At 36.5% G+C, this 27,832-nt stretch overlaps 2 protein-coding genes across 3 annotated transcripts in view; one reads left to right on the forward strand and one right to left on the reverse strand.

The window, feature by feature from the left end:
• Positions 1 to 27,832, forward strand: part of Macrod2 (mono-ADP ribosylhydrolase 2) — a 1,968,454-nt gene that overhangs the window by 117,502 nt on the left and 1,823,120 nt on the right. The window lies entirely within an intron of this gene.
• On the reverse strand, positions 5,451 to 5,749 carry LOC101841064 (60S ribosomal protein L38). Its single transcript, XM_005068704.4, has one exon. It carries the CDS (start codon positions 5,699 to 5,701, stop codon positions 5,489 to 5,491), a length of 213 nt encoding a protein of 70 aa, XP_005068761.1. The 5' UTR covers positions 5,702 to 5,749; the 3' UTR covers positions 5,451 to 5,488.

Below are 27,832 nucleotides of genomic sequence, written 5' to 3' on the forward strand. Positions count from 1 at the left end.
CTGCATCCCTGGGATGAAGCCTACTTGATCATGGTGGATGATTTTTCTGATGTATTCTTGAATCCGGTTTTCGAGTATTTTATTGAGTATTTTTGCATCGATGTTCATGAGGGATATTGGTCTATAGTTCTCCTTCTTAGTTGTATCTTTGTGTGGCTTGGGTATCAAGGTAATTGTAGCCTCATAAAAAGAGTTTGGCAGTGAGCCTCCTGCTTCTATTGTGTGAAATACTTTGAGGAGTACTGGAATTAGCTCTTCTTTGAATTTCTGGTAGAATTCTGCACTGAAGCCATCTGGGTCTGGGCTTTTGTTGTTTGGGAGACTTTTGATGACTGCTTCTATTTCATTAGGTTTTATAGGTCTGTTTAGATTGTTTATTTGCTCTTGATTTAGTTTTGGCAAGTGATATCTATCAGGGAAATTGTCCATCTCCTTTAAATTTTCAAATTTTGTGGAGTACAGATTTTCAATGTATGCCCTGATGGTCCTCTGGATTTCCTCAGAGTCCGTTGTTATATCCCCTTTTTCATTTCTGATTTTGTTAATTAGCATGCTCTCTCTCTGTCTTTTGTTTAGTTTGGACAGAGGTTTGTCTATTTTGTTGATTTTCTCAAAGAACCAACTCTTTGTTTCATTGATTCTTCTCAGTGTTTTCGTAGTTTCTACTTGATTGATTTCAGCCCTCAATTTGATTATTTCCTGGCGTCTGCTCCACCTGGGTGAGTTTGCTTCTTTTTGTTCTAGAACATTCAGCTGTGCTATTAATTCTCTAGTATGACTATTCTCCAGTTTATTCATGTGGGCACTTAGTGCTATAAACTTTCCTCTCAGCACTGCTTTCAAAGTGTCCCATAAGTTTGTGTATGTTGTGTCTTCATCCTCATTGAATTCCAGGAAGTCTTTAATTTCTTTTTTTATTTCTTCCTTTACCCAGGGATGGTGCAATTGTGCATTGTTCAATTTCCATGAGTTTATATGGTTTCTGCGATTTGTGTTATTGTTTAATTCTAATTTTAATGCATGGTGGTCTGATAAGATGCAGGGGGTTATTCCAATTTTTTTGTATCTGTGGAGATTTGCTATGTTTCCTATTATGTGGTCAATTTTAGAGAAGGTTCCATGTGGCGCCGAGAAGAGGGTATATCCCTTTGTGTTTGGGTGGAATGTTCTATAGATGTCTGTTAAACCCAGTTGGGTCATAACTTCTATTAGTTCTTTTGTTTCTTTGTTAAGTTTCTGTCTGGAGGTCCTGTCTAGCAGTGAGAGCGGAGTGTTGAAGTCTCCTACTATTAGTGTGTGAGATAAATTCTTAAATGTGTTGTTCTCTCTGTCTTGGCCATTTGTGAATCTCTTACCATCTACTGCAAATAGAAGCTTCTCAAGTGAGGGTCGCACTAATCTATGGGTATAATGAATGCCATTAGGAGTAGATTACTATTTTGTTTACTTAGTTGATTAATAGTAGTAGATTCTTCTCTAGTTCTTATAACTGGTCTAGCCACAGGCTACTGACGCTGTAGTAGTGCCAATTTTGGTTTTCATCTTATGGAGCAGGACTTAAATACAATCAGAAAATTGTTGGCTATTTCAATGTTGTTCTTGGTACTATTACACCAGTTTTGTCCATCTTGCTGGGTCAGTCATTTTTGTAGCTCATATGGTTCACAGTTCTGACAGTGTGATAATTATTTATCTAATCTGGTTGCATATGTAATACCTTCAAACACTGTGAATGCTACCCATAAGGCATGAAGGTCTGTATCATCTTGATTTCACCCTGATCTATGGCTCTAGTATGTGCTATCTTCAACAATAGGGCCTTACTGCCAAGTCCTTGAGGATAACCAAAACAATGGCAATTGTTTGGCTTTGGTGTTGTCTATATGATCCATTCCTGATCTTGGCTTTTATTTGCTTTTTTGTGGTGTGTAGTTAGGTGAGTTGTTGCCCTGTTATAGGTTAACTCCATTTTAGTTTTTTATGGTTGTGCATATATAGTTTAGAAAGTTTCTATGATAGTAGATTTCTGTAGTGTTGTTCTAGAAAGTTGATGATATTTAAAATTTGCTAATTTTTAAATACCAAAAGTTGTTAATGTTTTTCTTTTATAAATAGTAACCATGGTACCATTTAAGCTGAGGAAAAATCTACCTCTGGCCTGAATTATTTTCTAACATCATGAATGGATCCAAAGTAGCCCATTACTTAAATCTAATTTTTCTGTAAAAACTCATCTAATCATGTCTTTTTATGTGATTTCCTCAGCAAATAGTTTGAACACTTTGGCCTTCTCTTGTGGGCTTTCATATAGACTGAAATCAGTCCTCAATAGCTGATGGTCAGTCTTGGATAGTGCACTGTTATGCAGTCCTTTAAAATCAATGTCCTGGGACCACACTGCTCACAGTTTCTTTTCTTTAAAACCACTCATCTGTTTGAAAAGGGTAGTCCTGTAAACAGAAAGATTTGTGTTTGTATCACTTGAGTTTCATTTGAATGTGTTTGGTAATAGATTTTGTAAAGAAACTTATCAGCTTACTGGGAAAGATAAAACTTTGATTTTCTTTTACCTTTTGATATTTAATGTTCTATGCAGTTTACTGAAAATATTTTCTATGCTTTTATTTATTTTATTTATTTATTTTATTCCAGGTTCTAAAGCACTCTGAGGGAAGATTGAGTGTGGCTGACTGTTGTTCTTGGTGTAGTTTTGCACTGAAGTGACCAAATTTAAGTAAATGAGTCAGTATGAAGTTTTAATTTTCATTCTATTCGTATGTCTCTTCTTAGTTTTTTTAAAGAGGAAAAGGGAAATGATGTATTTTCTATATATAAAATTTAAAGTTTGGTGACATACTATAATTTTTCTTTATATTTTCTTTATATATTATGAATAAACATATTTTATGTATATTAATCTATTATCCATCAGTATCTAAGCACTATTTCTCTACTTCCTTTCCTCCCACTTTTCTCTTTCAGTCTCTTCCTGTTTCTTACCCTCTTGTATGCTCTGATTTCCTTACTCATTCCTCATTAACTATAGTTGAAGAACTTAAAATTTGAGAACTGAAGCTGGGATTTTTAAAGTTTTTTATTAAAAAATATAATTATATTGCTTCTTCTCCCTCCAACCCCTCTTATGTTCCTTTCTACTCCCTCTCAGATTGATCACCTTCATTTTCTTTAATATCGTTGCATATATACACATATGCATGAATAAATATGTAAACAAAACATGCTGAGTTCATTTAGTATGGCTTGGGTGTATATGATTTCAGGGTGATCAACTTGGTTGTGGATCCCTGGGAGAGACTAATTATCTTTCCCTAAGCAGTCATTTGTTGCCTTTGGTTCTTTGTCTAGGTAAGGGACTCTTAGAGCTCCCCCTTCGGCATCATGTCTACTGGTACTGTGATTGTTCAGGTATTGTTTAGACAGCCATTTTATTGAAGTACCATTAGTGTAGCTTCCATGTTATTTCTAGGAGCCAGAGTCTCATGTTGTGAAACCAGGATCTTGTGTATGCTACACAACTCTCCTTCTAGCTACGTAGATATGTTTTCTTTTAAATAAAGGAATAATAATGCTGATGCATTGCATGATAATATTTAAAAATTGAGTTCCTGGATCTGCAGAAATAGCTGAGGGGTTAAGAGTGCATGGTTCCTTGCAGGGGACTCTTGGTTCCCAGCACCTGTGTGGGGCAGCTCATAACCCGATACTTGTGACTACAGGGAAATCTTAAGCCCTGTTCTGTTCTCTATGGGCACTAGCACATATGTGTACATACACACAGAGATACACAATAAAAATAAATCTTTTTTAAGAGGTAGGATTTCTTATTTTTTGTTTTTGGCTTTACAGTTTGAATTAGGAAATAATGTGGATATTGCCATGTAGCTTATGTTTTCCTGGTAAAGACTCTTTTGCCTGTATTTAGTGGGTAAGAGCCAAATTCGCCCTTAAAATTGTATCCAGTGTTCAGAGGAAATTACACTCTCACAGTGATTGCTTTACTAGTACAAGTGTTTAAAAAGAGAAAAGGCAATGAAGATTTCATTCAAATATTAATTCATCAGAAAAGAGATGTGAATATGGAAACTACAGTGATGAAAATAAATTTATTTCCAAAGCAGAGACTGGAGCTGTAGAGTTGTGTGTGTAAACCTAGAACACCATGCAAGGTGAACCACAGCAGCAGAAACCTCACTCACCTCTCATGAGAGGCACATTGTTGCCACATTTTATTTTACAATATTATAATTTTGTGTAGGATCTTTCTACATTTTATATGCAATTCCTACTGAATATTATAACCTAAAGAACATAGGCATTTAAAAATAGAAACAATGCATATGTATTAGGAAATGAGTATTGGACCAACAAGATGGCTCAGTGGGTAAAGGTACTTGCTGCCAAGCTTGACAGCCTGAGTTAGGTCACTGGAATCCCCATGGAAGATAAAAACCAACCGCTACAAGTTTTTCCCTGACCTCCATGTGTACGATGTGGCATATATATATAACCTCTAAATATATAAATACATGTAATAAAATTTTAAGATAGAAAATGCAGGGAAACAATTTGACAAAATTAAAAGCATCAGCAATCTCATGACCTCATGAATAATTATGGTTACATTTTGGTACATATGTTTCAAGTCTTTTGTATTTGGTTTGATTTTATTTTAAATGGGACTGTAGGGGGCTCAAAATAAGGCTCAGTGGTTAAGAACAATTGCTGCTCTTCCAGAGGACACAAGTTTAGTTCCCAGCACTGACAGGACATCTCACAGTTGTCTGTAACTCTAGCTCCTGGGGACCTGATGCCCTCGCTTCTGGACTCTGCTGGCACCATGTATGGCTATGGTATACTTACATATGTGCAAGTAAAACACTCATGCACATAAACTAAAAACAAATAACCCTTTTTTAAAAAACAGAATAATACTCTGCTTAATGTCTTACAGCATCTTTCCCTCTACTCCTCAACACACAATAATCTTCCCATCTCTTAAAATTAGGTTATAAAACAGATTTTCAATATCCACATAAATAGGCCACATGCTAGCTTTTTAATCCTCTATTTGTACACGTAAGTAAAGAATTTTGTTACATATCGTACTGTTATGATCATCAGTTTTATAGAGAACCCTGACTTATACAATGATATCATGTATGTATATTATGAGAATTCTCCTATAGAGGGTTCTCTGGTTTCATACCCAAACCTAATAAAGATTAGTAACCTGTGCTATTAGACCAGGAAAGAGCTTTGGCTTTTAAGTGCCAACCGTGAAACAGAAAAAGAATATACCTTTTTTATGGACTTAGTCATGAAACTAGGTCTTATACAATAACTACTTCTTATAAAGTATGTTATCAGTAAGTAGAATTTTCTGATTTAGATTCTTATGTATTTTTAGTGTAATTTCATAATTTTTTTTCTTTTTAGAGTTTTTAATAGTCAAACGCAGAGGTCTGGTTCATTTCAGCTCCTTCACTGCCAAACCAGGGGGCAGGGACTGTTTCAACTTCTCAGCCTTCTCTTTGTCTGTGATGACCAGGGTGTAAAGGTACCTGCTGCAGCGAACCTTGAACTTCACATTATCCTTGTTCTTCTTGATCTTGACAGACTTGGCATCCTTCCGCCGGGCCGTGAGCAGGAAGTCCTTGATCTCCTCAATTTTCCGTGGCATGGCGACGGGCACTAGGCGCTGGGTCCGCACCTGCCCAGAGCACTCACAGCAGCGACCAATTTCATAATTTTTGTCAAAGGGGAAGCAAAAGAATTTTTTTAAAACGTGGTTCCATATGAACAGTTAATTTATCTTCAATAGTACCCTTAGAAACACTGAAAATTAAGCTTTTAATTGTTTTTGTTTTCTTTTTTATCTTACAGCCCCCCCAACCTCTCACCCAATCCCCACTCCCCTCCCCAGGGAGGGTGAGGAACTTCAGGGGGGATCTCCAAAGTCGGTCATTTCATCCAGGACAGGGCCTATCCCTCCCCCATGTGTCCAGGCTGAGAGAGTATCCCTCAATGTAGAATGGGCTCCCAAAGTCCATTTGTAAGCCAGACATAAATACTGATCTACTACCTAGGGCCCCATAGATTGCTGAGGTCTCCTCGCTGACATTCACATTTAGGGGATCTGGATCAATCCCATGCTGGCCTCTCAACCATCAGTCTGGGGTCCAAGATCTCCCTCTTGTCTAGGTCAGCTATTTCTGTGGGATTCATCAGCCTGGTCTGGATCCCTTTTCTCATCAGTCCTCCCTCTCTGCCACTGGGTTCCAGGAATTCAGTTCATTGTTTAGCTGTGGGTGTCTGTCTCTTCTATCAGTCACTGGAGGAAAGCTCTAGGATGGCATGTAAGGTAGTCATCAATCTCATTATCAGGGAAGGTATTTAAGGTAGCCTCTTCACTATTGCTTAGATTGCCAGTTGCTGTCATCCTTGTGGATCTCTGCAAGTCTCACTAGTACCAGATCTCTCCTCAAACCTATAATGACTCAATCTATTATGGTATCTCTCATCTTGCACTCCTCTATTCTTCCCTCTTCTCAGCTTTCCTGTTCCCCCCATGTCCTCCTCTTCCCTCTCCCCTCCTCCCATGCTCCCAATCTGCTCAGAAGATCCTGTCCTATTCCTCTTCTCTGGGGTAGCACGCGTATCTCTCTTAGGGTCCTCCCTGTTTCCCAGACTCTCTGGCAGTGGGAATGTAGGCTGGCACTCCCCTGATCCATGTCTAAAATCCATATATGAGTGAGTACATAACATGTTTGTCTTTTTGTGACTGGGTTACCTCACTCAGGATGGTTTCTTCTAGTGCCATCCACTTGCCTGCAAATTTCAAGATTCCATTGTTTTTTTCCGCTGAATATTACTCCATTGTGTAAATGTACCACAACTTCTCTATCCACTCTTCAATTGAGGGGCCTCTAGGTTGCTTCCATTGCCTAAGAGTGGAATTTCTGGATCTTGTGGTAGACTGATTGCCATTTTCCTGAGGAATCTCCATGCTGATTTCCAAAGTGACTGTACGAGTTGGCACTCCCACCAGCAGTGGAGGAGTGTTCCCCTCTCTCCACATCCTCTCCAGCATAAACTGTCATTGGTGTTTTTGATTTTGCATTCCCCATCAAAATCCCAGCACAATTCTTCACAGACTTTGAAAGAACAATTCTCAACTTTATATGGAAAAACAAAGACCCAGGAGAACCAAAACAACCATGTACAACAAAGGAACATCCAGAGGCATCACCATCCCTAATTTTGTTTTCTTGTATGTTAGTATTTAGTTATTTATTTATTTGGCTCCATATTCCATGTACGTGTCTCCATGTTGTAAACATTTTGTCTCACGGTGTTAGAAATTTTGTTACAGTTACAAGCATCAGAGGAATAACTCTCTCTTTCTCTCTCTCTCTCTCTCTCTGTGTGTGTGTGTGTGTGTGTGTGTGTGTGTGTGTGTATGCGCACGCGCACGCGCACGACTGTTAGGGTGGTATTTACTGTGGCTCCTGATCCAAGATGTTTCAGTCATGGCATTGTTCAGGAGAATGGCTTACCTCACATTGGTCAGGAAGTAGAGATACTGAATGCCTGTACTGAGGGAATTTCCTTTTTCCTTTTATTCTGTCTGTGTCCCTAGCCTATTGCATGGTGCCCATTACAGGGTGAAGCCTTTCTTCTCACCCTGATCCTCTCTAGACACATCCTCACAGGAAATCTAAGGGCATAATTCCCTAAGATAGAGACGTTCTGTGCAGTTAAATTGAAGTCAACATTAACGTTGACTACCACACTCAATAAAAATATTTTTCAAAAACTTCATGTTTTCATCTTTTTTGCTTTCTTATTTTTAAATGAAGAAAGTGAAACAAGTATCTGACACATGAAGCAGAACTTATCATTGTGTTAACAAGTCTGTAGCCTTTTACAATAGACTTCTTCATGCCTTGAATAAATTAATTGGGTGATTGTTCTTCTTTTGTTTCTCTATGTTTACTTTGGTATTGACTACTTTGAACCAGACCAGACGATAATTCTTGGTTTTTGAATGCATAATCTTGGTAACTCTCTTGTTTCTATTATTGAAAACATATTGTGATCAATGCTAATTATCATCGTGTGCCTATATTAATTTTCCATTCTGGACTGATAAACATTTCAGGTTAACAGAACAATTTAATTTACTTTGATCATGAGGTAAAATTGGCATGAATGGGTAGATATAAATAAAACATAAATACCATTATATGTGTCAGATAACTCTTATTTTCTGATCTAATTTAGAAAAATAAGTAGATGTGTACAATATTTTCCCCTGGTATTAGGAAATGCATGAGAAGAAAGTTTTAGGACTAATAAGAGGAGAAGTGACAGATTTAGCAAATATTTCATTTGTGGTAACTTGTGATTGCTGGAAAGGAAATTAGTCTTCTAATGAGAAACAAAAACTGTGTCAGGAGCATAGAGGACAGCAGGCAGGAAGCCCCCAAGGGGGTTTCAGATGTCCAGATGCTTAGCACAAGTAAGGAGAACAAGAGTGCTCAAAGTGTGAATACTCACTGGGACCTTTAGATAGGAAGTACTTCAGCATTGGACCCTGTGGTCCTGATGGCAGAACGGGGCTTGTGGCCACCTGAAAAGATATTCAGAATTCTGTCAGACATAATCAATATGCAGATTTTAGTGTGAACATATGCTATTCATATTATGTTATTGACCTCAAAGTAACTCATAAAGTGCACCATCAAGTGCTTTCTGAGTTTATAAAACTGAAAAACAATTAGAAAATGATCAAGAAGTCCCTCCTTGGCAGACACCCACAGCTAAACACTGAACTGAATTCCTGGAACTCAGTGGCAGAGAGGGAGGAGTGATGAGAAAAAGGGGTCAAGACTGGGCTGGTTTGACCCACAGAAACAGCTGACTTGAACAAGGGGGAGCTCTTGGACCCCAGACTGATGGCTGAGAGGCCAGCATGGGACTGATCCAGAACTCCTGAATGTGGGTGTCAGTGAGGAGGCCTCGGCAATCTATGGGGCTTTGGGTAGATCAGTATTTCTGCCAGGCATCTGAATGGACTTTGGGAGCCCATTCCACATTGAAGGATGCTGTCTCAGCGTGGACACATGGGAGAGGGCCTAGGCCCAGCCCTGGATGAAATGACCAACTTTGGAGATCCCCTCTGGAGTTCCTAATCCTCTATGGGGAGGGGAGTGGGAACTGGGGGGGAATTGGGCTGGGCCTGGTGGAGGGGCAAGAGAGGAAAGGAGGGAAAAGGAACTGGAGCTGACTTGTGAAGCAAACTTGTTTCTTATTTAAATAAAAAAAGATAAAAGAATTCCCCTCCTCCAGAACACAGGTGGTATATATGTTCTGTCTAAAGCTAAATGTATTAAAGTGAATAAAACAGGTCTGTGATTTAAAACAAACGCTGTGTCTTTTAAAAAATTCCACACAATATTTTAGTCATTAATAAATCCAGTTTTTATATATGTGTATTTATAATAAATCAAAGAGGAGCCAATATTTTAATGATGTATTTGTGTAATACATCTTTTCTCTCTGCTGACTCTGTCTAAATTCTGGTTTCAACACCCTTTGCCAGTTTGAAGAAATGATTTGTCAGCTTCTCTGTAAAGAACTCTAAATGCATGAAAGACACTTTAAATGCATACGTATTGGGAGAAAAAGCAGGGCTGTTTCCCAAGACTTTGAGTTAATGCTACCTTATTTCTTAGTAGTGTTAGAGCTAGTAAATATTTAAAAGGCTTTTAAAGATAAATGGCCCCTTTTCATTCCCCACAGTTATGATGACTTGGTTGTGTCTGATTTTGGACTGATATCATCAGTATTAACTTGAAACATTTTCGTGATCCTGTTCTCAATATGCCTGATGAGTATCCTGGCCAGCTTTTGTTTCAGAATGAGATGTTTTTATATGATGAAAATACTAGTAACAAATTGAAATTCCGTAGGCTTTGAAAATGGAAACTGTCAGTGTAGGTTCTGAATAAAATTTAGTAATTCCTTTTAAATTCTTATCATTGGGTTGGCTAAAGACTTCTTGGAAAGCCCTCCCTTCCATACATATCACTGTGTAAATGTTCAACTCCCCCAGAGGCAGAAGTATCCACAAAAACTTATTTCAATGTGCTCTTTGGAAGAATTGTGTAGAACCTATATTAGTGTTTTCCATGACTCACATAATTGCTTGTGTACATGATATTCTCTCCCCTGCTAGAGTGTGACCTCCTTAAAGATGAGAGCTAAGTGCATTTCATCTTTTAATCTCTACAACACACACTACTGAGTAAAAAGAACGATACTCTGGGGAGCCTTGTGGCAGTATGTCTTACAGTTAAAACTTCTTACTGTGCTAGAGTAACACTATATTGTAAATTAAAAGGCCTAGTGAGATTCATTCCTTAATTTAAAAAAGTATATACACACCTGTCACAGGTCTCCTTGAAATATGAAAATATATGATCTATACAGTGCATTTGAAATTATTAGTGCAATTATTTCTCTGACCCATTCAGATTAAAGAAAGGCAGCTGTCTCCTAAGAGTCTGATGCTTTTGTAGATTTCTTTTAAGCAGGTGTCATGACTATATCTGCCATCTCAGCAGTTCAGGAGGCCACAGCAAGACAGCCAAATGTCCAGCCCCTCAAAAAGAGTGACAAACATTCCTCCCAGGGTTTCTCCCTCTTGTATGCTGTATCTTTTCACATATTTTTCTCTACAATTATACATTAACTAAAGAAACCTTTATAGTACTGCTTTCTAGTTGGGACTGCCAGCTCACACATAATGACACAGAGACTTATTATTTATTGTAAGAGCTTGGCGTTAGCTTAGGCCTGTTCCTAACTAGTTTTTATAACTTAAATTAACCCGTATTTTTAAATCTGTGCTCTTCCAAAAGGCTCATTAACTCATCTCCATTCTGCTCATCTTGCCTCCACATTTGGTTAGCAACTCTACCTTTCTTCTTTGCAGAGTTTTCTTTCTGCCCAGAAGTCCTGCCTCCATTTTCCTGCCTAGCTATGGGCTGTGCAGCTTTTTATTACACCAACCATAGCATTACATCTTCTCACAGTGTATGAATATCCCACAACTCACCTTCTTATTGATGTGGTATTTTATGTAAAGACCATGGTGTTTCTATTATTGTAAAATGCCCTGCTTGGGAAGTCTTTATCTAGGGCATCTTCAGACAGGTATGTCAGTTTCTTCTAACTAAATTAATGTAAGCCTCCATCTGGTCTCATTTAAACAAGTCAAGATGGATGTGTTCCCAGTTTTAAAAGTCCTTAGACAGGAGGTGCTACTATCATCTGTTTAGCAATCTCTGTCACATTTTACTAATACCCCTTTCTGCCTGACTGACTTTGAAATCTTTTAAAATCCATGATGCCCTTTTCTGATATTAAGGAAAATAATATACATTGTTAATATAAGGACTTTAAAATTTTCCTATTATCTGAACATATCAGTCTTTAATTTTAAATTTCACTGAATAATTTACAACTTATATGTCAATGTTTGAGTTTTAGTAACTTTTAAAAAAGTACTTTGTTTTAATGTATGGTTACATCTTTTTCTCACATATAATTAGAATTTCTCTTAATTTTCATGAAAACCATTGGTGGTTTGGGCTATAACCTTTTTTATATTTTCTTGCATTTCTCTAAGATATAAGCAAAAATATTTAAAGAAAAGTGTTGCCTCTTTGGCTCTATTACAATGCCTTTATTTATAGAATTTCTTAGCTAGAGTACATTTATACTTTAATTGTATTATTGCTGGATTTCCAATTCTATTTTTATTCTTCTATATTATCAGCTTAGTAACCTGATCAAAAATTGTATGCTATAGTGGCATTGTCAGCATAGATAACCTGTAAATACAATTATTTATTTTAATTTTCATTATTAGTGGCAAGCCTAGTTAATTTGTAGCATTCAAAAAGTTCAGCTTGTTAAGTCTTAACACTTGCATTTCTTGTCTAGTTTTTAAAATAATTTTTTGGAAGCAATCTTATCTTACATATCAATCCTCCCATTCCTACCTTCCCATCCTCCTATGACCCCCACATCCTCTCCAGCATAGACTGTCATTGGTGTTTTTTATTTCAACCATTCTGGTTGGTGTAAGATGGTATCTCAGAGTTGTTTTGAGTTGCATTTCCCTGATGGCTAATGGTGTTGAACACTTTCTTAAGTGTCTTTCAGTCATTTTAGATTCCTCTACTGAGAATTCTCTAGTTCTGAACCCCACTTTTTAATTGGATTATTTGGGGTTTTGGAGACTAGCTTCTTGAGTTCATTGTATAGTTTGGAAATCAGCCTTCTGTCAGATGTGTGGTTGGTGAAGATCTTTTCCCAGTGTGTGAGCTGCCATTTTGCCTATTGACTGTGTCCTTTGCCTTACAGAAGCTTCCCAGTTTCAGGAGGTCCCATTTATTAATTGTCGATCTCAGTGTCTGTGCTACTGGTGTTATGGTCAGGAAGTCTCATGTACCAATTCTTTAGGGGTACCTCCCACATTCTCTTCTGAGAAGTTCAATGAGGCTGGAAATATGTTGAGGTCTAGGATCCATTTGGACTTAAGTTTTGTGCATGGCGATAGATATGGATCTATCTGCAATCTTCTACACCTCAGCATCCAGTTATGCCAGTACAATTTGTTGAAGATGCTTCCTTTTTTCCATTGTATAACTTTAGCCTCTTTGTCGAAGATCAAGTGTTCATAGGTGTGTGGATTAATATATTAGCGCTTTCAATTTGATTCCATTAGTCTACCTATCTACTTTTGTGCCAATACCAAGCTGTTTTCAGGAGTATAGCTCTATAATGGAGCTTGAAGTCAGGGATGGTGATGACTCCAGGAAGTTCCTTTATTGAACAGGTTTTTAAAATTTTTTTGGCTGTCCTGGGATATTTCTTTTTCCATATAAAATTGAGAATTGTTCTTTCAGGTCTGTGAAGAATTGTGTGGGGATTTTGATGGGGATTGCATTGAATATGTAGATTGGTTTTTGCAAGATTGACATTTTTTACTATATTGATCCTACCTATCCATGAACATGGGAGATCTTTCTTTTTCCTAGTATCATTTTTAATTTTTTTCTTTAAAGACTCAAAGTTCCTGCTATACAGGTCTTTCACTTGTTTGGTTAGTTTTGCCCCAGGATATTTTATGTTGTTTGTGGGTCTTGTAAAGAGTGATGTTTCTCTGATTTCTTTTTCAGTGCATTTATCATGAATACAGTAGTGCTGCTTATTGGTTTTTTTAAAGTTAATCTTTTATCCTGCCACTTTCCTGAAGGTGTTTATCAGCTGTACGAGTTCCCTAGTAGAGTTTTTTGGGTCACTTATGGAAACGATCATAGCATAAGTAAATAGTGAAAGTTTGACTTTTCATTTCCAATTTGTATCCCCTTGATCTTTTTTTTTTGTTGTCTTATTGCTCTAGCTAGAATTTTGAGTACAATATTGAAGAGATATGGTGAGAGTGAACAGCCTTATCTTGTTCCTGATTTTGGAGGTATCATGTTGAGTTTCTCTCCATTTATTTGATGTTGGCTGTTGATTTGCTGTATATTGCTTTTATCATGTTTAGGTATGCTCCTGGTATTCCTGATCTCCCCAAGACCTTTATCATGAAGGGGTATTGAATTTTGTCAAAGGCTTTTTCAGCATCTAGTGAGATGATCATGTGGTTTTTCTTTTGCAGGTTATTTATATGTTGGATTACACTGATAGATTTTCATATGTTGAACCATCCCTGCATCCCTGGGATGAAGCCTACTTGATCATGGTGGATGATTTTTCTGATGTGTTCTTGTATTCAATTGTTCTAGTATTTTGTTGAGTGTTTTTTCATCAATGTTCATGGGGGATTTTGGTCTGTAGTTCTCTTTCTTATTCAGGCCTTTGAGTGGCTTGGTTATCATGGTAATTTTAGCCTCGTAAAAAGAGTTTGGCAGTGACCCTTCTGCTTCTATTGTGTGGAACAGTTTGAGGAGTACTAGTATTATCTCTTCTTTGAATTTCTGGCATAATTCTGCACTGAAACCATCTGACTCTGACCTATTTTTGGTTAGGAGACTTTTTATGGCTGCTTCTGTTTCATAAGGGGTTATTGGTCTATTTAAATTTCTTATCTGTTCTTGATTTAATTTTGGTAAGTGATATGTATCCTGAAAATTGTGTATTTCTTTTAAGTTTTTGAATTTTGGGGAGTACAGGTTTTTAAAGTATGACCTGGTGTTTCTCTGGATTTCCTCAGTGTCCCTTTTTATGCCTCCTTTTAATTTCTAATATTGTCAATTAGCATGCTCTTTCTCTGCCTTTTGGTTAGTTTGGCTAAAGGTTTGTCTATCTTGTTGATTTTCTCAAAGAACCAACTCTGTTTCATTGATTCCTTGTATTATTTTCTTTGTTTCTACTTTGCTGATTTCAGCAGCTATAGTTCCTGATCATTTACCGAGTTTTTGTATTTCCAGTATCCCCTCATTATGTTTTCTATATTGTTTCTATTGCAGCTTTCAAGCCTTGAACTGTTTGAATCATTTCCTTCATTTGTTTGATTGTGGGTTTTTTTTGTGTGTGTTTTGTTTCCTTTGCATTCCTTAAGAGATTTGTTTATTCCTTGAAATTTTTGGTTTGTGTTTTCCTCCATTTCCTGAACTTTTTGTTTGTTTTTTCTTCGATTTCTTTAAGGTGTTTTCTCATGTCCTTGTTGAGGGTCTCTAATATCTTCATAAAGTTGTTTTTTTAAGGTCATTCTCTTCTGCTTCATCTGTGTTGTGATGTTCAGGTCTTGCTGGTGTAGAGACTCAAGTGGAGGGAAGAGGGTGGAGGGCATAGAGGGGGCCACACCTCAGTCTTTACTCCCCTTCATCCCCTCCTTGAAACTTCCATGGGAATTGAACTCTCAGCAGAGCCCATACTCCGGGTTGTCTGTCCTGCTGGGGTTGGTTCACTCAATCCCTCTTGTCTATTTTTATTTTTACTATTTTTTATATTTCAGGTTGCTTTCTATGTGAGACATCATGTAATTGCCATCCAAGTTAAAATGAATCTTTAATATTTGCTTTCCTGAAACTTTTTCTTTTGAAAATTGAATAGTATATGATTGTTGAAATTGTTCATTGCCAACTTCTAATACACAGAGTCCAAAACACAGTTTCTGACTTTATCAAATGAAACTGCTTTTTGAAAGTTGGTATAATTCTCTTTAAGGATCATCATGAGCAGATGGTTTTCCATCCTGAGAGATTTCAAATATTGAATTCTACAGTTTGATATTTTATACATTACCACAATTTTTCTACCACAGTTGTTGAGCCATGGATTCCAAATGATACTGAATTCTATTTAGCTTTACTAGTTAGTTTATGATTTTTTGTGCTCCAGTTCTTAAAAGAAATTAGTATTTAAGACATGATTAGGGGTGACTGATTCTCAGACTTATCTACAATGGATGGGTAGGAAGAAATGAGGAAGCAGCAAAGAGGCTGCTTATTCATGCTAAGAGTTTCTTCATGAGTTCTCATATAAAGATGTACCAGGCTTCATTTCTTCACCTTTCCTGCCTTCCATTTGCCAGAAATGCAAATTAGGCATCTTTAGTTAACTGATATTTTCTATTCTCTCTATGCAATATTCCAGTATGTCTTAGATGACGACAACAGTGCATTGAGTAACAGGGACATGGCTTTTTCATACTTGTCTTCTTAATGATCCTTACAATGTATATAATAATTAATTCAATGAATACATGAGTGGATGCTTCCTGGATAAATCGAACTCCTGTGGTTATGTATGGGAATTGTGAATTTCAGATTATTAGTCCAGTTATCCTACCTGCTTGACTCTACAGGTTTCCTTTCTTTGCAAGGATATTAAACTCTAGATTCTTACTTCTGCTGCTATTGACATCATGATTTTTTTTTAGAAAGCAATTTATTGTGGTTAGGTGGATAATAGCCTTCCAAGAGGTTAGCACAGTATCATTTTTGATTCAAGACATAGATCCTTTTTTAATCATTTTTGTTGGTTACTGAATGATCCATCAGTACTCAATGGTTTATTGTAAATAAATATTAAAATATAATTGTCGCCGGGTGTTGGTGGCACACACCTTTAATCCCAGCACTCGGGAGGCAGAGGCAGGTGGATCTCTGTGAGTTCGAGGCCAGCCTGGTCTACAGAGTGAGTTCCAGGATAGCCTCCAAGACAATACAGAGAAACCCTGTCTCGAAAAACCAATATATATATATATATATACATATATATATGTATAATTGTCAGTGATTGTGGAGACCTAATATTGTTTATATAAAGGGAAATAAAAGAATTTTAAAGTGGGTGAGGGTTGTGGATTAAGGGAAAGATTTCTATGATTATGTGGAAGAAAGCACCATATTTTCCTCGGCTTCCATGATGGCCTCTGCTGTCTGATTATTCCTTCCATGAATGCCCAATCTGTGTGTGGCAACATATGCCCATGTGTTTTCTACTGTTTCTCTGACTGGGCTCTAATTGGCATCTCCAATTATTATTTGTCTCCACTTTTACTCTCTATAGACAGTTTTCTCCTAGAAGAGTTAACATCTTTTTGAGGCTGCTTTCAGATTATTTCCCTCTATTTTGCATCCATGGATGAGCTCAAATCTAACATTATCAAAGAATCTAATGTACATTTGTACTTAGATATCTTCCAGCCAAGCGAAACTCAACATTCTGGAAAAATATTTATATCTACTTTTCCTAGATTCAGAAATTAGACTCACAGTTAACTTTTCCTTTCTGAATTTTGTATGTTTATTGGGGTATGTGACTGAATCTATATTATTTCTTTTCTCATTGTCATCCCAATTCAGTTACTATTCCATCAACCTATACTAAATTTTCCTATGTCATTGAACTGACCTGATCTATCTTCCTGGTCTACCATGAACTGTGTACAACTGCTTACTCATCATATTGATTTATTCTAAGCTATTTTAGTGCCTTATATTAGCCATAGTTAATATCTAGACTCATTAGCCAGGAATTCAAGCTGGCGTTTCATTTTGCCCTACCCTGTATGTGTGGTTTTGGCTCTAGTACATCAGCCTTTGAAAGCAGCTATTCATGCAGGTCTTGTAGTCTTATCTTAATTTTTTCTTATACCCCTTCAAGATCTTGTTTTTCAAACATGAAATTATCCTATTCCAGCCTACAGCTTTTGTGTGCTTGTTTTGTTTTTAATCTTCTCAGAATCCTTGTAACACTTCTAAGCCATGCATTTATTTAAGTATGGTACATGCCTGTAATCCTAGACCTTGGAAGGCAGACACACAGGACTACTGCAAATTAGAGGACAGAGAAAGATTTTTATCTTTAAAAAAGGAAGTAAGTAAGGTAATAAATGTAGTGTGTATATTTTCTCATTAACAGATTATATTTTGTAGAACAATTTTAAGCTTGTAGAAAAATTGTACGCTTTCTCTGACACACAAACCCAGAAACAGTTTTCCACATCTTCAGTGATGCAATTTGTTATAATTGATAAAGCAGTAATTGTATGTTATTGTTTACTAAGGCCATTTGTTTACTTAGCGATTGCTCTTTGTACTATGCAACTCTGTGAGCCTTGGAAAACTAATAATGTTATAATCATAACATACTTACCATAACAGTATGATCTCCTTTTATCACTATAAAAGTTCCCAGTGCTACAACTACTTTGTTTTTGAATTTTTGTGAATTGAACTCTTTCCGGTAGCTGGTGTAAGTATAACTGTGCTGTTTGGGATTTCTGTGTGTCTCATTTATTTTACTTAGTGTAATATTTTCAAGGTTCATTTATATTATATCATATTCTCCCTTTTGTAAGGCTGAGTATCATTTCATTGTTGCATATGCCACGTGTACCTACTCATCTATTGGTGAACCTTCTGACTTATTAACAGTGTTACGAGAACAGGTATGAAAACATATCTTTGAGATCCTCTTTGCTTGTGCTCTTTCATGTTTGTTTTTGTTTTCTTTTTGTTGGCAGGGTCTCAATCATCTCTTTATACTGGGTTTTGAATTTTAACATGTTTTGTAACCTTGGGGTTAACACCCACAATGTCAAATAAAAGTAAGTGAATTAGCTAGGCCTTAATTGTGAAATTTTATCTTTACCTAGTTTGGAGTTAGGCTGTGTTTACTAGTTGCTATAGCTTTAAATGTCTGAAGCTAGAATTTCTTCAACTGTCATTGTTTTTGTTATCTTGTCCTCTCTGGACTTTCCTAAAGACACCTTCCTAAATAGAGTCTGTGACTGAGAGGCATAGCTGTGATCTATGGATGGTAATCTGGAGCCTCACTGGCATCTTAGAAACTATGAGGGGAGGGAAAATGTTCTGATGTCCTATAATTGTTCTCATTTTTATACAAGCCAGTTTCCCTCATCTATATCCATTACATGTGCTTCTGTTTCTTTCTCCATGGGTGAGACAGTAAGACTAGAGGATCTTTTTTTTTTTTTTTTTGGTTATTACGAGACAGGGTTTCTGTGTATTGTTTTGGAGGCTATCGGTCCAGCCCAGCCTCGAACTCACAGAGATCCGCCTGCCTCTGCCTCCCGAGTGCTGGGATTAAAGGCGTGCGCCACCACTGCCTGGCTAAGACTAGAGGATCTTGAAGGTGGACCTTCCTATAAGGAAAAGCAAGGAGACTGACTTGTAAGACTTCCTGATTCTAGGTCAGATAGGCTTGGCTGAAAATCCCAAGTGGAAGTATTTCATTCAGTTTGGTTTGTATAATTAATGTCTATGGTAAATCTATAGTAACTTCTCCAAATTATGCTTGAAAATAAAAAAGTAGACACTAAGAACTTAAAAATTCTCTAAAATATATATGTAAACTTAGCTACGATGTATCTCTTAGGTAGCAAGGATCTGGACATTTAATGGATGGTATTGCCATTTTCATATTTTATAGGCAAGTGGTTTTTTTATCTTATTGCACCAATGTTTGACGACTTACCTTTTTACACTAAGCACACATGTATTTCAGGTTCAGGAAGGACTATGGAGGTATGTATCCATAAAGATCACAAGTTTGTCATATTTGCAAGCTAAGTTTGATTGTAGATTCTTCAATGCAGCACCTAAAATGAGTTCAATAATGTTATTCTCACTAGTTATTACTTTATTGAATAAATTATAGTGAGTCATAGGACTTTGAGATATTCTTTGGTGACAGAAGGCAATTTTAAATGTAGAGCTTCTGCAAGTCTCTCAAATAATTAGAATGCATGAAACACACACGCAACAGATGGCAAAGGGTTTGAACTAAATATGTGCGACTCTTCAACTACTTAGTTTTACATAATAATGTGTTTGTGCAAATAAGGTGATGACCTTTCCATGATAAATTCTACAAATATACAAAGCTGAATGTGCTCACTGGAGTTGCTAAAATCTGGTATTGATAGACTAGAAAGTACTTTTCTAAATCTTCAGTTATAATTTTCCATGAAACATAATTTGCTATGAAACAGCAAACTCATGTCATCTGGAAATTTTTTTCCTCTGGATTTTATTTTTCTGTTTCCTCTACAAAAATAGCTTGAGCAACTACTACTATGTTTCTTTGCATTTGTTTTTACTTATTAAGCCTTAAAATGTATACCTTTGAGTATAAGCACAGATATTGTATCTTTAATATTTTCTTGTTTCTGAAGCACTTAATCCAGTTCTCTTGTTCCCTTTATTTGAAAATAACACAGTCACATTTCTGACTTAATGTTTGGTAGTTAGACATATAGATTTGACAGTTTATTGTTAGTGTTGGATAATAGAACATTTCTAAATGTAGTTGCTTGAATTAGTGACCATTCCAGTTGTGACAGAAAGATTAAATAATACTTAAGAATAGAACTAATGAGAGATAAACAATATTTATATCAGGAAAAATGTAAGCAGTCCTGCATAGAGCTAACAAATAGACTTCCACTGCAGTCTGTCTAATTAAATCAGGTAACATTCAAACTTGAATAAACCAGTGGGCCATTAAAATAGGATAAAATGTCAATAACTAAGTACATACTCAAAAACATGCAAAAATTTAGTGTGTGATTTAAGTTAGGATCTTAAATGATTGAGCTAGATATTTTAACAAACAGTTCAGGCACAATTGGGTGGCCACTCAGAAAAAGATACCATACATAATATATTTTACTCAAAATAATGGCTTCAAGTTGTAAATGTAAAATAATAAGTACAACAAAAATATGGGTATGCGTATATGTATGTATGTATGTATGTATGTATGTATGTATTTATGTATGTGTATGGGTGTGTGCCCTAGAAGATAATATGTGGTATTCTTAATCATATACAAAATTCAGAGGCAAAAATTGGAAGATTGATGAAGTTGACTATATAGAAGGTTTTTATAACCAACAAATCATAAAAGGTAAAGTATAAGAAAATTTCAGACCATCTACCACAGACAAAAGACTGATATAACCTTGATATCTAAACAATTAAAATCCAAGATACAAACTGGGTATGGTATTTTCCCAGGCAAATAGAGAGGGAGAGGAAGAGAGAAAGGAGGAGGAGGAGGAAGAGTAGAAGAAGGGCATACGAAAATAGAAGAGGAGAGGAAATTGGGGAAGAATGAGACTGTGGTTTTAGTTCACTGGTTGAGATCTGGACTCTGCCCAGCTGGGTTTAGGGCTTGATTCTCAGCACTGCTACAAAAATAAAATAAAATAAAAAGAGAGACTGAAAAGTATATAGGAAAAGAGAAAGACACAGCATTCATCAAAAAAGGGTAAAACCTCATTCATGGCAAATCCTTCCTAATAGTCACGCATTTATATAGAATAACAAAATGACCCTCGATCTTTAAAATAGCAATATAAAAATATATGATGAATTCTTTGGGTTAGTCTGAAGGGACATTTCTCTGATTCTTGTAGAAATCAAGCCAACTACCACTTAGGGAAAAAAGCTGCTAAATACTCAAGGAAACAATTATAACTTCGTACCCATAAATCTCTCTTCTAAGAATATGTCACACTATCATCAAAACTCTTAAAAATTCACATTTATGAAAATATTCATAAAAAGATTATGTCTTTGATTGTAAGATAATACAACAGCCTAACTAGAGAATGGCGGGGTTAAATGAAGATGTTTTATATTCACCCAGTAGAACATGGAAGGTAGTAATGAGATATCTGAGAACTTCCTTGAAATTGTTTCTAATAAATTCTGTTAGAGAAAAATATAGAAAAATACAAGGAATGTATCTCTAGTACAATACTCATAATGTAAAAATAAATAGAAAGTACATTTGTTTTCTGCTCATTTGAACATAAACACAAAGGTGAGGGCTAGGGATGTAGCTCAGTAGTAGACAGTTTATCTAACATGCTCTAGGAGTTTGATATAATACCACAAAACTAGTTCACTAAGCCTAAACTATCAAACAGATAAGCCACCTAAAACCATGCAGGGGTGATGAGTCAAAAAAGAGTTAATTAGTTACCTAGAGTATTAAATGTGGTGGAAAGAACTGAGGCTATGGCCAAAGTTGTAGTTAATTGATTTTTACTCTTTGGCTCTTTGCTGTTTTTGGGTCCAACTACTCAGATCCCAAGTAAATCACACAGAGTCTTATTCTTTCTTATGAATGCCTAGCCTTAACTTAGCTTGTTCTATCCAGATTTTCTTAAATTATCCCATCTATCTTTTGCCTCTGGACTTTTTTTTACTCTATATACCTTTCTTTACTTCTTACTCCATGGCTTACTATGTAGCTGAGTGACTGGTCCCTGGAGTCCTTCTTCTGCTCCTAGATCTTTTTCTCCCATTTATTCTCTCTGCCTGCCAGTCTCACCTATCCTTTCTCCTGTCTTGCTATTGGCTGTTCAGCTTTTTATTAGACTAATCAGGTGTTTTAGACAGGCAAAGTAACATAGCTTCACAGATTTAAACAAATGCAACATTAAAATATGCAACACATCTTTGAGTCATTAAACAAATAGTCCACAGCATAAACAAATGTAATACATCTTAAAATAATTTCCACAACACAAAGTATCAAAGACAACTATGCAGATTTTGCATTATTTTAAGTGTTAGAATCAACCAGGATTGTGTGCAGGGTTGACATGAAATGAATATACATGGTGACAAATGAAGCTACCTGTATTACAAGTGAGACATATAAGCAAACTGAAAGGGATGGGAACCCAAAGAACTAATATTAAGAAATTTTAGACAACAGAATTTTGACTCCAGGGAACTATATTTTATCAACTATAGCTCTTGATAAACTAAGCATACCAGTTATTCTTTAACTACCTTGTATGTATTCTAGGACTGAGCAAATAAGTAAATGAATTGTAGATAATGACAACTGGGTTTCTATTGAAAGAAGTTATAGACTAGAAAAGAAGTTAGACTGTAATTTACTTTGTAATGAGTTGGAATCAAAGGAATCTGTACGAACTTTTCCTATATATGTACTTTTATATAGATAGATATTTATACACATAAAGGGAGTTGTATGTACACATAGGTTAATATGGACATAAATACATACATACATACATACATACATACATACATACATACATACATTCATACATACATACATTTTTCTCTTAGCTCTATCTGCTAGATTGGCTAAGGAGCATTAGTATCTTAGTAGTGGTGAGGATGTAATGGCTAATCTTGATTTTTATATATAATTCTCCAATTTGGAAACAAAAAACAAAACAAAACAAAATAAAGTCCCCCAATTTTTATTGCTCTAGGACTAAGGCAGAGAAAATATAGGATGATCTTGGGAGCACCTTAGGGTGTTAGAAAATAAATGCTTGAAAAAGAATAGCAGTCAATAAAAACCACAGAGGAATCGTTGCAAAGGGCCTCATTGTGTTTATGTTAGAGCAACTGGAGAGACAGAAGTAATGATGACATCGAATTGTGCCCCATAGAATAAAATAAACATTTTTGCTTACATGTTTAAATATTACATAGATGTAGACAAATAATTCTTTCTTTAAAAGAATTCTAGCCCACAAATTTGGAAAGTATGTAAAAAACAGAACATATTAATGAAAGTCGTAACCCTTCACCAATGCATGAGTAGACAAACACGGAGGAGGAATAAGATATTTATATCTCAACTGTCTCATACAAGCTGCTCAACAGTTTTTAAGGTGATCACAGTGAAATTGATGTAAGCAAGTGATGGCAAACTACTTACTAAGCTTAACATGTTGGTGCACGCCTGTATTCCTAGCTGCATGGGAGGCTGAGGCAGGATGATTTCTTGACCCTAAGAACTTGAGGCCAGCCTGGGCAATATATTGAGACTACATCTCAAATAACAACATAGACTTACTACATCCATTGTGCATCCCCATGACTGGGAAGACTATATTGTCATATTTATGGTAATTTCACCACAAATGCAGATCCCTGATGTAACCATGACTAAACATCACCAAGACCAAATGGTAAGAGTTTTGACAATATAGATCATAAATTATTATCAAGTGTTGTCGTTCTGACAGACTAAAGAAATCCTGTATAATTGTCAGGTTGCCAAGCACTAAGGAGAAACAATAACTAAGCGAAATACATTCCTGCTTTGGATTCTAGAATGGGATACTAGGAATAAAATACTTGAAATTTGAGTATGACTTTAGTTTAATTCAAGGCTTCTTTTCTTTCTTTTTTGGTGTTTTGAGACAGGGTTTCTCTGTGTAACAGTGCTGGCCATCCTGGAACTCACTTTGTAGACCAGGCTGGCCTTGAAATCAAAGACACCCACCTGCCTCTGCCTACTGAGTTCTGGGATTTAAGGCATGTGCTACCATGCTTGGCCAAGTTCAGACTTCTTGCTCAGAGGGTGAGCAACAGATATAGATCACACATATAATAATCATAAATTTATTTTAAAACCATTATTTGTTAAAGATAAAATCAAATATATCTAATAGTAACGTGGATGTGCTTGTTTCTTTTTACATAGGTAATTAAGTCTTGGGTGAAATTTGACTGTAGGACATGTAGCATCTCCAGTGTTTTTTTTTCAGATCTGATAGATGTCTAATTTTATATTCATCCAAGCTGAGAATGTCCCTTCATATAAGTACATAGTACAAAATGGCAGAAGAATGGTTGGGATCATTTAGTTAATCTATTGAGCCTTGGGCAGTAGATCAGTACTCATCCCGAGTATACACATGGACTTTGGACTCCCATCCAACAATGTGAGATGCACTCTCACCCTGAACTCTTGGGAGAGGGTCTAGGCCCTGCCCTCTATGAAATGACAGACTATGGACACCCCCATGGAGGGCCTCACCCTCCCTGGGGAAATGAGGGGATAATAAGGGGTTGGGGGGAGGGCACGGTAGGAGGGGAGGGAAAGGGAGAGGGACCTGGAACTGACTTGTGAAGCAACCTTGTTTCTAATCTAAATTTAAACTTAAAAATAAATAAAAAATATTGGAAAGTATGTTCTCAAACCAAAATTCATTTTTTTTAAAATGAAATTTGACTCAGTAACTCAGACAGAACCTTTTGAAAAATATTCTAACACAATACAATTGTGCTAGGAAATGAAGATTAAAACCCTAAATGTGCTTTCATAATTAAACTATTGTTTCTGTAAGTGTAGAAGGCTTTGTACATGCAGTAAACCCTGCAATTGGAAACATGCATTAGTCCTAAATTTGAGCTGAGGTGCCTTGGATGGCATTCCAGCATGTGCTTTGTAAAGTGCGAGTGTGTACTTAGAACCAAGACTGATGAAGTTGTGTGTTGCAGAAAGGGAGTATAGTGCCAGAAACCCTTGGCTTCAGACTGGATTTGATTCTGCATTGCTTTTTGGTCATTGCCAGTTTTTTCACAGTCCTCATCCATACATGTGACCCCTATATGTGGTTACAGCCCTTAGTTTAAGAAGCTAGGTGCTCCTCCACTTTTTTGTTTTCTTGGGGGGTTCAAAGTGGGCATTTCTCTTGTGACCTTTGTTAGGAAATGTCTAAGGCCAAAATCATCTGGCCTTAGATGTAGAGACAGTAGTGCATGTGTGTATGGGATGTGGGTATTTCATGGTAGCTTTTCTTTTCATGTAGCCATAAACTTTTCCAGGGATTTCTCTCATCTCCCTCTACCAAAGTGTCGTGTACTTTTTATATAATGTCTCTGTATTCCAACAGTGCAAACATAGCCATTACCTAGTGCTTTGTGTATGTATATGTGTGCAAGAATATGTATGTGCAGGTGAAGATGCCCAAGTACTAGCATGAGAAGGCCAGAAGAGGACCTAAGTGCCCCATGTATCACTTTTTGTCCTACTCTCCTGAGACAGGAGCTATTCCTGAACCTGAAGCTCACTGGTTTAGCTGGCATCTCCCAGCCCCCTACAGGATTGGAATTACAAATATGGGCTATGAAATTCATGAGTGCAGGGAATCAGAGCTTATGTCCTCATAGTTGTGCAGCAAGCAGCTTTCTCCTCCGACACTTTTACAACCCCCAGAGACCAGTGTTCTTAGTGTCTGGGTCAGAAATTTTAAAACACAATTTCCTCCATGTTCCATTGTCCAAGCAGTGAATGTGAACATGAAAATATGTTCCTAAAAATTTTCACAGAAATCACATGTCCTCTTTCTGGGTGCCTATAGAATTCATTGACTGATATCTGACTGTATGCCATGAATCTCTGATGGAGCTTGACTATGGAGAGGAAGTGACTCACCAAAAGAAACTTCCAGAGAGGTCAAACAGTTGGGCTGCACCATTATATTTTGGGAGAGAGAGAAAATTTGGGTGACAAACAACAACTCCAATATTCTGTGTGTGCATTTCTTAAATATTTTATTCTCTTTAACATTTTTTAATGCTTGAAACAACCATTAAATATCTCTAGAATCTAACTTCTGCTTTTTGGCAGAACTGGCCCTAGATCCTGAACAGGTTTTCTTCTGTTTAACTACATTTGTGAAGATGATCTCCCTGGAAAACCTAACACCAACAAATGATGACCTTTATATTCAAGATGTTTTCTTCCATTTTTCCCCATCTAAATCTCTAGGACTCCAGATTTTATTTCATTTTGTTTGCCTTGTTCAAAGTGTTTTCTCACTTTTCTCTGTACTTTGGAAACACATTGTCTGATTTACCATGTTTAAAGTGGCACAAACCTACCTTAAATTTTTCTCTTAGGGAAGTTGGGACCAGTACTCACACACCCCTTGCTCTGTGTCACTGTTTTAAGACAGTGGCAATGACTAAGATGAGCTTTGTTATTATTCCTGTTTGCATAGGCAGACATTGAGAAGATGAGTTTGTGTTGGTCACAGGGGTCAATGAGGCTTCCAGTGGCTGCCTCACACTGTTTGGTAAAGTGTCAGTTCTGACGCACAATACTTCACTTTGCTTAGCTTAGCTGGTTTCTATTCCTTCACTAAATTATATACTCAGACCACTTTTTCATTGTAGAGAGCATATATGAATATATAAAATTAAAACTTTATTTGTACAAAGTGTACAACTCACAGATATTACAAAAGAGCTCCACTATGCCCAGTCATCAGGATGCCTCTTTTATTCTGGGAGAAACAGGGAGTAGTTTGGAAAGTAGATTTGTTAATATAATTCAATTGAATAAATTAGAAGAAAACCTTTCTTCAGGTTGATGAAAAGATTCTGTAAGAATGGTGGTTGTCCAACGATGTAAATGTAATTAATGCCTCTGAGTCATGTCCTTGCTGTGTTTTTAGTTAAAAACATGAAATTTACTTATTTTATGTGTATGAGTGTTTTGCCTGCATGTATGTCTGTGTGCCATGTGTGTGCCCTGTACCTACAAAGGTCAGAAGAGGGCACCAGATCCTCTGGTGTTGGAGTTACAGAAGGTTATGATCTACCATGTGGGTTCTGGGAATTGAACATGGGTCCACTATAAAAAATGATGAGTGCAAAAATGGATGAGCCATTTCTCCAGCCCCTATGCTTTTAATTTTATGTGTTTCAACCATTCTTTAATGTTGTTTGCACATACATTTTCTTTCTTGCTTGTCTCTTTTTGGACATTCTCCTTTGAATGTTATTGATTTATTAATTCATTTAATAAATGTTTGCTTGATTTAATTAGAAATATAAAAATGGGAGGACCTCGGTTTTGCATTATAAATAGTCCAGTTAAGTTTAAACAAGAGCAACATGTGATCCAAATGGATGAAGAAAGACTTTTTTGAAGAGTCATCATATTTGTAACAAGGGTTCCTGAAGAAGAACTATGGGACACTTTAAGTATACTGGGTTCCTGAAGAAATACTATGGAACACTTTAAGTAAACTAAGTGGGACCAGGTGTCTGGAAATGTGTGTGACATGTTGGGGATGCTCAAACCAGTATTGAGTCAGATTTTTATTTTTTAGTATTTAATAAATTTTAGCAAAATATGCACAATAAAATTTGTTATTCCACTCACTTAACATGTATAATGCAGTGTACTCATTGTTATGCAGCTATACCATATCTGCAGAACTCTCACCATTTCGTGCTGAAACTGCACCCAATAAATGATAGCTCTCTGTTATCCTCTGATGACTACTAATTGATTTCTATAAGCTAACTTCTTTTTCTCTGAATCAAATCACCAAATCAGGTATTATGGAGTAGGTTAGCAGTTGTCCTGATCAGGAAAAAAGAAGCTGGAGGTCTAGCAACTTATTGTAACTAAGTCTTGCCGTTTGAATGGAAGCATATGACCCCAAGTTTAA

This window comes from Mesocricetus auratus, unplaced genomic scaffold (genome assembly GCF_017639785.1).
Source record: "Mesocricetus auratus isolate SY011 unplaced genomic scaffold, BCM_Maur_2.0 Super-Scaffold_100004, whole genome shotgun sequence".
NCBI lineage: Eukaryota > Metazoa > Chordata > Mammalia > Rodentia > Cricetidae > Mesocricetus > Mesocricetus auratus.

Bases quoted from the DNA above. Each gene is read 5' to 3' on its own strand.
- LOC101841064 (XM_005068704.4), bottom strand. From the start codon at position 5,701: ATGCCACGGAAAATTGAGGAGATCAAGGACTTCCTGCTCACGGCCCGG.